We start from the raw sequence: 11,818 nt of genomic DNA, 5'->3' as shown, positions 1-11,818 counted from the left end.
ATCGGCTACGCTTCTACGAGCGGTGTGCCCGACAGTTTCTTGATTGACACATTATTGTATTGATTGTTCTGAAGATTGTATGTCATTAATTTAGAAACACACAAATTCGAATGATGTTACAAATTATATCTACTTAGTCGCAAAAGAAAAATTCTATAACTGTCAAGAGTAGATATGAATAATAAGTAGAAAGGTAGTTTCGCAAAAATGTGCATAATTGTGCTATTTTGCTGAGACAAACAGAAACTGTTCGATGCCTATCAATGTTTGTGGACAGCATTACGTAAGGTAGCTTTTAGTACCTTTTACATTTTTAGCGTTTGGTATCATGGTAAAAGTGTAATAAGTTACGTTATGTAGTATTTTTGATTTTTAAATTGTATGGCTGGTACAATTTAAAAAGTTTGTTGAGTTACGGTTAGTGATTGTACCCATTTATTGTCGGCAATTTCAAATAGTCCCCTCCTTTCTACAGGTTCTCTTAGGGAAAATGGCTAGCTAAAATAGTTCAAATATTTAATGATTATGGTGGTAAGGACAGGGACTCCTAGAAATTGCCGTAATAGTAAAAAAAAAAACCGGCCAAGAGCGTGTCGGGCCACGCTCAGTGTTGGGTTCCGTAGTTTTCCGTATTTTTCTCAAAAACTACTGAACCTATCAAGTTCAAAATAATTTTCCTAAAAAGTTTTTATAAAGTTCTACTTTTGTGATTTTTTTCATATTTTTTAAACATATGGTTCAAAAGTTAGAGGGGGGGGGACGCACTTTTTTTTCCTTTAGGAGCGATTATTTCCGAAAATATTAATATTATCAAAAAAACAGGCTCAGTGTAGGGTTCCGTAGTTTTCCGTATTTTTCTCAGAAACTACTGAACCTATCAAGTTCAAAACAATTTTCCTAGAAAGTCTTTATGAAGTTCTACTTTTGTGATTTTTTTCATATTTTTTAACCATATGGTTCAAAAGTTAGAGGGGGGGGGGGACGCACTTTTTTTCCCTTTAGGGGCGATTATTTCCGAAAACATTAGGTAATATTATCAAAAAACGATCTTAGTAAACCCTTATTCATTTTTAAATACCTATCCAACAATATATCACACGTTGGGGTTGGAATGAAAAAAAATATCAGCCCCCACTTTACATGTAGGGGGGGTACCCTAATAAAACATTTTTTTCCATTTTTTATTTTTGGACTTTGTCGGCGTGATTGATATACATATTGGTACCAAATTTCAGCTTTCTAGTGCTAACGGTTACTGAGATTATCCGCGGACGGACGGACGGACGGACGGACAGACAGACATGGCGAAACTATAAGGGTTCCTAGTTGACTACGGAACCCTAAAAACGATCTTAGTAAACCCTTATTCATTTTTAAATACCTATCCAACAATATATCACACGTTGGGGTTGGAATGAAAAAAAATATCAACCCCCCCTACATGTAAAGTGGGGGCTGATATTTTTTTTCAACAATAAAACATTTTTTTCCATTTTTTATTTTTGCACTTGGCGTGATTAATATACATATTGGTACGGTTACTGAGATTATCCGCGGCGGACGGACGGACGGACGGACAGACAGACAGACAGACAGACATGGCGAAATTATAAGATGTTATTTCATCATATAAAATAAGATTTTCAAAAAGACATTTTTATATGGTATCCAAAGAAATTAGTCCTTTTGAAAATACACTTAGCTCACTGCTGTAGACCACGGATATTGATATTTTGAAAGGATGTAGCAAAAATAATGTTATGTTTTCTTAATTTTAGAGAAACCAAGTAGTTGTGCTACCGAGATCTTCGAAAAGTGAACCAAAATGTTTTAAGGGTTTTTGACTTGAAATCGAGTTTAGAAACTGTTGCTTTATGATACACGTGAAATTAAAATGCATTTGAATTCATATTGCATTTAAGTTTGGGTTGATAATATTTGATTGTTTTAATACCTAATAAAAACTTACATCGTAACTTCACAAACTGGGTTGTTTATACCCGATCAGTGGGGTTGGTATATGTATATATTTTATTTAGGTAGGTAGTGTAATATTACTTACATCACTGCCAACAAATGACCATGATGCTTTAATAATAACTCATTACTAATTTTAAAATGATATTATATTTTAATGTTGACAAAAATGTTCTGTATGACTGAAAATTAAACCAATAAATTGTATAGCTTTGGGTATAATTTTTAGTCGAGATATCAGACTTTCTAACAAATTGATAGATCCAATAGGGAGGATTTAAAACAATGATAGATATTATAGCGACGGTAGAAATGTAGAGAACCAACTTTATGTTGCAGCAAATAGAGGGTAATTGTACCATCAGTATTTTATGTAAGCTAGTCATCATGCCTTACAAACTGCCACACCTTGCATAAGGTCTTTGGCGTATTTTAAAAAGAAGCCAAAGTAGTGTCTTAATTTGTGTGGTATATAATTATTATATTATGGTGTTATATGAGAACAATAGTTCTTTTTTTATAATTTTAAATAAATTGATTCAACTTACTTTTTGTTTCATTACAATAAAAAATAGAGAAACAGGTGTTATTTACATTTATTTAGGATTGACAGTTCTATATTAATAATGAACGTTTGAAGTCTTGTATAAATATGAAGACAATTATTTTATTCCAAACATTACATTAGCTACAACTATGAAAAAAATCATATAAACAATCTCCATTGTTTCGGATAGCACCTTTTGCCAAAATAATGTGAATATAGAATACATATAATTAAGTAATAAATAAACTCTACTGAAGTTTTGAGACCACCACAACATTTGGAATAAACTTTGATACGGTCTTTATAGAAATAATACTTCATGTGGAAGAGGAGGGTGCTGTGTACGGATGGATCAAATACTCTGAGAAAGAGGTGACAGCGGCCGCCCCACGGACTTCTTTGTCCAGTAAGGGCAGTTTAGTAACATGGAAGTCTTCATACAAGTCCGCAATCTGCTCCAAATATTTCTCTTGGACCTTGTGGCGAGCTGCGCAAAGCTGGCAAGGCGCGGATGTGTGCAGTAACAGCTGGTTAACAATTATATTGTGAGTATCAATTCCACAACGCGTCAACTCTTGGACCAACCGTTCAGTCTCATACAGAGAGAGGAACTCTGCTATACACACGCAAACAAACGTGGTTTGGTTGGGATCTTTGAACTGTGCATTGACTTGTCTGATCACTGAGAGCATTTCATCCATTTTGTTGCTGAACATGTCAGAGTTGAATTCTGCCAAGCCAAAGAGGGCTGCCACTTGGTTGATGAAGGGAGCCACCTGTAATGTACAAGAATGTATTTATTACTTAAAAATCATCTCATTTTGAGTGTAAGGAAATTTATGGATTTTAATTCCAACTGCTAATCAATTTACAAAAATACAAGAGTTTTTAATCAGTATCAGAAGATGAATATTAGTAAATTATAATTGACAATAGGTTCACATTTTAGCTAAATAAAATCTATATCTTTTTGTTTGTTTTGATACATGCATACATACATATAATCACACCTCCCATCCATCCATCCCATAAAGAGGTAGGCAGAGTATGTTTATTTTGAATACTTAAAATTTCACACATTTAGAACACATCACATCAACAGTATCTTAATTTTTTTACAAGCTGTATGCTACTGACCTTTGATTTGAGCCGCATGAGTTTTCCAAGTCCCTTCTCCACTACTTGCGGGAAAGACAACAAACGCAGGGTGTGTCCCGTGGGTGCTGTGTCAAAGACTACTGCACTGAAATTCATGCCCTTCACTAGTTTCATGACCTGGGGGCCAAACATTTACACTAAAATTAAATCTTCATCAAACAGTTGAACGAATTTAGAACACATGAACATGCAGTTTTGGTTGTACGATATTTAAAATTTCTATATTTTCTCTCTCAAGCATATAGCCTCTAAGAACCAGGAATTAGACAACAATTCTTTACCTCAGCATAGCTCATAGCTTCATCTATGCCAGGGAAAGCCCCAACAATCTCCTGCATGACTCCCTTGCCCAATCGCATGGCCTCTGTCTCTCCCTCGAAGTACTCCTCTGGCAGCTCGTTAAGTCCCACATTGGGATCAATCTCCATTGCAAAAAGGTTTTCAAACCCTTTCACTTTGGTGGGGACCTAAAACAGTTTTACAAGTTAAATTGGCATCTAACTAAAACATAATTAATAAAAGAAACTCTAGCATATCCCACATTCCAGCAAAGCAAACTGTAAAATTAATTACCTTAGAAAATTTCTGGTCGAATGCATCTGATATATTGTGAGCCGGATCAGTTGAAATAATGAGTACAGATTCGCGAACCTTCGACAGTTGGACAGCAAGACTACAACTGAAAACGCAGAGCAGCTTTATAAATTGTCCACATTTACTAAAAACAATATTGTTTTAAGAGGTTACAATGACTTTCTATATTACCTGCACGTAGTTTTGCCAACACCACCCTTTCCTCCAACGAATATCCATCGCAGGGACGTCTGTTCTATAACATTACGTAGAGAGGGCTCCAACACATCTAAAGCTTGATTGTCTCCCATGATTACGGTTGCAATGAGTCAAATTAATATTTAAAACGGTAAACATGCGGCGATTTACGAGTATTTAATGCAATTTAGTAGTGTTCGAAATTTTGACAGTGAATGAATGACGACATGATATGACAACTGCACCATAACAACCGGCGTATCATGCTTCCAATTATTTCACTTATCCACGTAGATAAGACATCTGTCACTCTCACACTGACATACTTGCCAAAGCGTGACGGATGCTTTATCCACGTGGATAAGTGATAAAATTCACGGAAGTATAGTCCCTAAATGCTGATGTCAAAACGGACCTGGGGTCCATTTATTATACGGCAAAATTAAATATACGTTTGTCATTTCACACTCGGTCTCCATCTTTGACAACTGTACATAGTCGTATTATATTGGTTCGAGTTTTTAGCGCGACTTCAATGGTCGTCTTGACGATATTTATTTATTTTGTGAGGATTTCTGATAGATCGTGGAAAAAATAGCTCAGTGTATATTTGTGATAGTTCCAAGTTTCATTTCTGACTATGGCTTGTGTGATCAAGTGTTGCAAATCACATTCAGGAAGAAAAGAAAACACGCAAGAGGTTATATCATTTCATCGGTAAGTTTCTTGAGTTTTTGATAATATTTATTGATACGACCTGGCAGAAATATAAACGTCCATATTAGTAGTTTATACAGTTCAAATCTTATTCAATTCTGTATAGATTTTTGCATATTTTTTGGAAGTTTTCTCAAACTCGGAAAGGTTATGTTTTTTAGCATAGTGATGTGATGTGTTTTATCGACCTTGCAATAATAACCTATCAATATTCATACCTTAAAAACCCCATCAATGATTATTGTTCTTTGTTATGATTCTCTTGTTATTTAGCTATTTTACAAATTCAACTTTATATATTTCTTAGATTTCCGAAGAAGAAGACCGGAAACACGAAGTTCAAGGTGCGATGCTCGCGGTTCCTTTACTCCCAAGACTCCACCAAAAAGAAGGCCAAGAAGCTGAAATGGAGCAGGCCCCCAGATGTCTACCTTTGACAATTGTACATAATCGTATTTATATTAGATCAAATATCTCGGCGGTCGTCTGGCCGATTTTTAATTTAATTGTGTTTATTCCTGATAGATAGTTGATGATCCTGCTAAATTCTTATTTGTGATGTGTTCAAGTTCCTTGTGTGATTATGGCTTGTGTGATTAAGGACTGTAATTCACGTACATGGAGAAAAGAAAACTCCCAAGAACCTGCTGTGTTTCATTAGTGAATTTCGGTCAGTTATTGCAGGATTTGTAGATTTGTAGGATCTAAACAAAGCATAAATTATAAAGCATAAATTTTTAGGTTATGTTTTTGTACTAGTGATGTGTCATTAAGCTTCCTACCGTTATTTGAAGCCTATTTTATTATATTTGAGAGAGCAATCCTGTTAACAGATGACGTAGCGGTTCAAATATTAGCTGACAGTAGTCGCCATTATCCCCACCACCAGTTTTACCTTTCCAGTTTTATCCCCTCACCACCGGCATTAACTCTATTGACATTCTTGCATTGAAAAGGACATAAAAATGATTAATGATGAGTAGGTATCACAGACTGGGTAAATGGTAATGTAACATTTCTAGTGAATTAAACTTATAGTATTTTTTAGTTTTCCAGAAATTCTCAAACATTATTAAAAAGAAACTAAAAATAGGTGAAACTATTGAAATAATAAATGTTGGTACCTACACTGCCGTTTTGTTTTATTTTCTATTTGATAGAGAAAATATTATTGAGGTAAGTATAAGTAGATTCTGGAGTGGTGGACTAGAAATTAATAGAGGGATGCTACACGAATTAAATTACTTAGGTCTTTACGTAAGGAGAAGAGAAGAATGTATTTATTTGTTTTATACTCGTATCTCCCATCTTCTATTTTTTACAAACTATTTAGGCCGATATTACACTATCATAGAAATATAGTCATAGACAACATGCCGTCCTTTTTATTCACGTTACAGAAAAAGGGAGGCATACAGACCTATGATCAGAGATATAGGTATGATAATGTAATATTAGGACTTGGTAAGTACATAAACAAACCATTTATTTGCAATCAGTAGGTACGGTTAGCCAAGAAGGCAAGAATGTATGAATATATGACTTTCATAGCCAAAAAGCCACATAATAATCCAAATGAAATGTTTATATCAATATTGTATGTTTTCGTTACTTTTATATATATAACGTTTATATTATTTTTAAGGTGAGAACGTAAGTAAGTGCATATTTTATCGATAATTGAATCGACAAAGTAACATCCCTAGCTAACACAAAACCAGGGACCACCTACCAAAAAGAGAAATAACTAGCATATATCCATCCTTTTTCAATACATTATCTAAGTCATAAGGAAGTCAAGGATGAGTATATGCATTTTACACGAATTTTTATTAGGGGGGCTTGATAAAATTGGAAGCATAATACGCCGACTGATGGTGATGAAAATATTGACAATATTGTTGAATGTATGTCCAGAGTTTTTTTAACTACCTGGAACAGCTTTCTTCTCGTTCGATCGCCCATTTTTTTCATTCATTCGTTTTTGACAACAGACAGAACAGAACCGTCAGAACAGAACCCTGGCCTGAAAGGAAAGGGTACTTCGCTCGAGAGTTAGGTGTCCTGTTTTTATTGTTCAACAAATTACAAATTCAAAATGTCTTGAATGAGATTTTCAAGCGCATGAATGAAAATAATGCTTTTACGCGTTTTGCGATGTCGCATTATAGTAATCACTTTATTTATAGCTACTGGACTTACTATATGTGTTTACTTCTGTCCGCAGTTTAAATTGTATCCTATTGCTCCTGTGACTGTAGCACCTAGCCCTTCACATCCCAGAACATCCCGCCATATATCAAAATTGTTAACTGTAGTGTTCCGTCAATTTGAAGACTTCGAAAATGATGTCGCGGACAGCGTGCAGTCATTCGTGTCGGCCTTCCCTAACGTGCCAGTGGTCGTGGTTTGCGAGACGGCGCCGTACCCACCTTTTCCATTCTCTGCTAGTAACGAGACCCTTCGGAACGTGAAGGTGGTAATATTAGAGCTGCGGCTCAACGCTGCGCCGAAGGAATTGGATCCTTTGACATATATTCACACTGATTATGTGCTATTTGTACCTGACTCGACGCGAGTCTCGCGGCGGGTGCTGCAGCAAGCGGCTATCGCGGCTACGGCGCCTTCTGCCCCTGCTGTAGCTATAGGAGTGGCAAATGCGCGTCTCATTTGTCAACATATCAAGTGGAATTATGCTGATTGGACTCTTCAGTATAATAAGGATGCATCAGGGAAGATCTGTGATGCTGTTCATGGACAGCATGCTTTGTTATTGAAGACATCATATTTGCACACCTTCCCACAGCCTTTTGCATTGCCATTCCTGAATCACTCTATTTGCAAATGTCTGCAAAAGATTTGAAGGTGAGAACATGTTGACAATGCATTTAAATTTTGTTTAATTTGTTAATTTTATTACATACTTTATCTAGTCTCAACACCATTGTTTATATCTATTACAGGTACAAATTCTTGAAGGAAAGTTAGGGAGGAGGCAGAGGAGTGTTAAAAAGTCCCTCTGCAAGGCAGAAGTCTGTACGCCACATGAGGGATGCCAGAGTTGCTCTTTACAAGATGTTGGGAGTCAAAGCTATGATCAGAGAAGATGGCAGAGTGCAGTGGTTTGGATGTAAAAGGGAAACACAAGTAAGATATTAATCTCTAACAACTAAAATAAGCTGTTTAGGGGAAAAGTTGATCAGAGGGGTTTTCAAGAAGAATATAGTTATAACAACCCTTACAAAATAAAAATGAATTAATTTATATGGAATAGTATATTTAATTATTTAAGGAGTATTTTTTCTGCCTTGATTTAGACACTTAGAGCCCCTGATTACTTGGGATGCTACCCTCTAATTGGTACCCTTCTTCATTGCAGAACCATTGGCCAGGTTGCCAGGGCCCTGAACTAAGGAGAAATCTGGCCCTGTATTTAACTTCGATATTCCAATCTGTTTCAGCGATGCTTCCCATCAGTGCAAGGCACACCTTCATACATCCTGTCCCACCGCAACACGCCGCCATGTTGCCGGCGCAACATGCGGCGGAGCGCCGCGCACGTTCTGCGAGCGCTCGCTCAAGCCGGCGCGCGCTGCTGGCTGGAGACCACGTCCCTGCTGGGCGCTGTCGTGCGGTGTGTTGGCTATGTCCTGTCTCACATTCCTGGAACAGTATACAATAATGATTTCACATTAAATTTTCTTTTGTGAACTCTCGGAGGAGGAAATAGTACATTTCGTTATAAGTGCGAGAAGTATGTCATTACTGATGACATTCTCGCACGAGTGAAAAACGACGTTTTTTAATACAGTTGCGAAAAAACACTACTAAAACGAAATCAAACGATAAACAATCTGAACTCCCAATTTTCGTTTCGTTTCGACGCATTTTTTGACAATTTCAAAGGCGTACCTATCTTTGAAGCTTTTAAACTTGCGTTCATATTTTCGATTTTGCTATCCATCCAACACAATTTATTTGTTTCATTGTGTGCCATAAAAACATAAACATTTACGATTTGGGACGATTGTTTTATATATACCTACATTTTAATTCGTTCTGTTTACACGACTCATTATGAGCCACTTTTTCAATTGTATGTTTATAGTTTTATTCCGTCTTAGTAAAATAGACTAATATTAAAACAGCTCGGTATGTAGTCGTAAAATGGAACGCATACTTTATACGCACGAGTACGTAAAATACAACTTCTCGCACGCTAAAAGAAAAAAACGGGCACTTTTTGAGCAACACTGTATTAAAAAAATATTTTCGCCAAGTCTTTAATTCACCTACCATTTATTTTTACAGTGGAGACCTTCTACCTTGGGCCGAGCACGTGGAAATAGGCATCCATGCGTCCGACGTGCCGCGCGTGCCGTGGCTGCAGCGCGGAGGCGCCGACCCCGAGGGGTATGTGTGGGAACGAGCAACTAAAGGACACTACTATCGGTAAGTTAGTTACATTGGGCACGTAAGTCGATAGCCGTTTTCACGCAAAATAAGCACTGTAGCTTGTCGTGCTTAGCGTTGAGTTGTGTGCGCCGCTTAGCTTCAAACTGACTCACCCGTATCTGGAACTCTGCACAGTATACCTCCACCGTGGATAATCACTGGCTAGACTACCATGTCTTTGGCTCTATATAGCTCTCCTCATTCTAATATTCCATACATGCATACAATCACGCCTGTTTCCCAGAAGGGTAGGCAGAGATCACGGATTTCCATTTGTTACGATCGTGACAAACCACTTTCGGTTCACACACTTTCATAAGTTTCATAACATTCCTCACACATGATCGTCGGTTTCGAGTACATTTGAGTCTTTTGACTTGACCTTGCAAAATTTCCCCAATTTGTTCGAGAAAAGTTCGTCTAGGTATTCCACTTCGAACTGACCCTTCCACTCCCTTTTTATAAAATTCTAATTGTTTCTACAAATAGTCTGTTCATGTTCACAGAGTGGCGTACTCTGCAACCAACAACGTGTACGTGCTAGTGCTGCCGTTCGCGGCCAAGAACGGGACCATGTGGCCGGCGGACTGGGTGCTGGCGCATCAGAAGCCTTTCCCGGAGAGGCACTTGCATCCGCTGGCACAGGTATAAGGTTTTAGTGCTACATAGTGGTCTGTTTAAGGCAGTTAACAAAGGCAGTATTATCGCGATGCGCCCGGCTTCCTAAAGGGTACTGGAGCACACTTTTTGAGAACACAGGCACAGATTATTAATAAGTTACTAACGTAACAGATCCTTCACTTGCCGGCAAAACGACAAATGCCTATAAGCTAATGCTAATAAGTTACTACGTAAAACTCAGAAAAATAGTAGGTATGTACGTGCCACGCGACTACAAAGGCGGGTGCGTGGCGCCTCTCGGCTACTTGTTACCTCGAGGCAGCTGCTAGCGGGTAGGTACTTAACGCGCGACCGCGAGCGAGTGACGAAGACCTGACACAGGATGACGTCCTAGAGGTTAGTGTAGGTGTAGGTACCTACTGTAGGTAGTAAAGTAGCCAGTGTGATCCCATTGTAAAATAAATAGCGTCGCATGTCCGTTTCCTATCTGGGATAGTAATTGAAACGAATGAATGAAAATATTGTGTGTATCATGATCACCAATAATTGTGGCTCGTAAATCGATACAATTGTTTAGTCCGTCCCAATCCCAATCGTGCCCGACGTTGTGTCAACCTGTAATATTAATAACTAGAACCGAGTTTTTTAATTGTAAAATCCCTGTTATTAAGCACTATATGATTCTTAAATGTTTCGTTTGAGCAAGTCTAAGATATTTGTCATTTATATTTAATTATGTTATTCTTAAAATTGTCATTACCATCCACTATTGAAATAACACGTTTGGTGTGAATTCTTACGTCAATGTGTTTGTCCGTGCGTTGATGCTTTTCGTTTGAGTAATATGTACTCAAATGTATTAATATGTATTGTTTCTATAAGTGTGATCCTGTAATTGGCTTTCTATCTTTTATTCAGTAGTGTTATATTGTAATAGTAGCTGTTGGATTTCCATAAACTAAATGAAATAAATAGATAAATAATCATGTTTTTTTTTTTCAGATACAATTCGCTGGAAAGCAGGCACCGGCGCCGAACGACGCAAGCGCTTTCTTAGACCTTAAACTGGGCGCTTCGGCCATCGAGAGGTGCAACCGAATTGGACCCAAGCTGCTATACCCATAAGAACCATTTTAAATGAACACACAATTCAATCACAACTCAAGAGATCGATCGAAGTTTAGTGAACGTTTCCATTTTTATCCTGACTGGTTGTCATCGTAGACTCTTAGAAGTGTCAGGATTAAAATCGATTATACGATTACGTATATCAGATTTGACAGAATGGGATGGGAATGTGTACCACATGAGACACCACACCATATAGTAGAGATGGGTCAAATATTAATAACTTCCGTATTTGACGATCGGTCTGGCCTAGCGCGTTGAGACCCTGCCTGCTACGCCGCGGTCCCGGTTCGAATCCCGGTAAGGGCATATATTTGTGTTTGTTCCAGAGTCATAGATGTTTTCTATGAGTACTAGCAACACAAGCCTTCTTCAGCTTACCGTGGGACTCAGTCAATCTGTGTAAGAATGTCCTATTAATATTTATTTATTTATTTGGACATT

At 37.5% G+C, this 11,818-nt stretch overlaps 2 protein-coding genes across 3 annotated transcripts; one reads left to right on the top strand and one right to left on the bottom strand.

Moving 5' to 3' along the window:
- Positions 1-2,555: 2,555 nt before the first annotated feature.
- On the bottom strand, positions 2,556-4,703 carry LOC125234497 (ATPase ASNA1 homolog). Its single transcript, XM_048140758.1, has 5 exons — positions 4,448-4,703; positions 4,256-4,361; positions 3,964-4,149; positions 3,662-3,799; positions 2,556-3,300 (listed from the first exon to the last, which is right to left on the bottom strand). The coding sequence occupies exons 1-5, from the start codon at positions 4,564-4,566 to the stop codon at positions 2,842-2,844; spliced, it is 1,008 nt and encodes a 335-aa protein (XP_047996715.1). The 5' UTR covers positions 4,567-4,703; the 3' UTR covers positions 2,556-2,841.
- A 2,499-nt stretch (positions 4,704-7,202) lies between these two features.
- LOC125234706 (ribitol 5-phosphate transferase FKRP) lies at positions 7,203-11,688 on the top strand. Of its 2 annotated transcripts, XM_048141064.1 has the most exons (6): positions 7,898-8,035; positions 8,134-8,317; positions 8,632-8,804; positions 9,482-9,622; positions 10,132-10,270; positions 11,249-11,688. In XM_048141064.1, exons 2-6 carry the CDS (start codon positions 8,216-8,218, stop codon positions 11,369-11,371), a joined length of 678 nt encoding a protein of 225 aa, XP_047997021.1. In that variant the 5' UTR covers positions 7,898-8,035; positions 8,134-8,215; the 3' UTR covers positions 11,372-11,688. The 2 variants fall into 2 exon arrangements, with proteins under 2 accessions (XP_047997020.1, XP_047997021.1); XM_048141063.1 differs by lacking the exons at positions 8,632-8,804; positions 9,482-9,622; positions 10,132-10,270; positions 11,249-11,688 and having other exon boundaries at positions 7,203-8,035; positions 8,134-8,272.
- Positions 11,689-11,818: the final 130 nt, after the last annotated feature.

The sequence above is a fragment of the Leguminivora glycinivorella genome, chromosome 16 (genome assembly GCF_023078275.1).
Source record: "Leguminivora glycinivorella isolate SPB_JAAS2020 chromosome 16, LegGlyc_1.1, whole genome shotgun sequence".
Lineage (NCBI taxonomy): Eukaryota > Metazoa > Arthropoda > Insecta > Lepidoptera > Tortricidae > Leguminivora > Leguminivora glycinivorella.
The sequence above is the reverse complement of the archived record's forward strand: the minus strand, read 5'-3'. Positions and strand labels throughout refer to the sequence as shown.

Excerpts from the sequence above, each read along its gene's own strand:
- LOC125234497 (XM_048140758.1), bottom strand. The coding sequence starts at position 4,566 with ATGGGAGACAATCAAGCTTTAGATGTGTTGGAGCCCTCTCTACGTAAT. Across the intron at positions 4,362-4,447 it reads GTTGGCAAAACTACGTGCAG|TTGTAGTCTTGCTGTCCAAC; the intron begins GTAATATAGAAA and ends CTGCGTTTTCAG. Across the intron at positions 4,150-4,255 it reads TCGACCAGAAATTTTCTAAG|GTCCCCACCAAAGTGAAAGG; the intron begins GTAATTAATTTT and ends AAACTGTTTTAG.
- LOC125234706 (XM_048141063.1), top strand. The coding sequence starts at position 7,299 with ATGAAAATAATGCTTTTACGCGTTTTGCGATGTCGCATTATAGTAATC.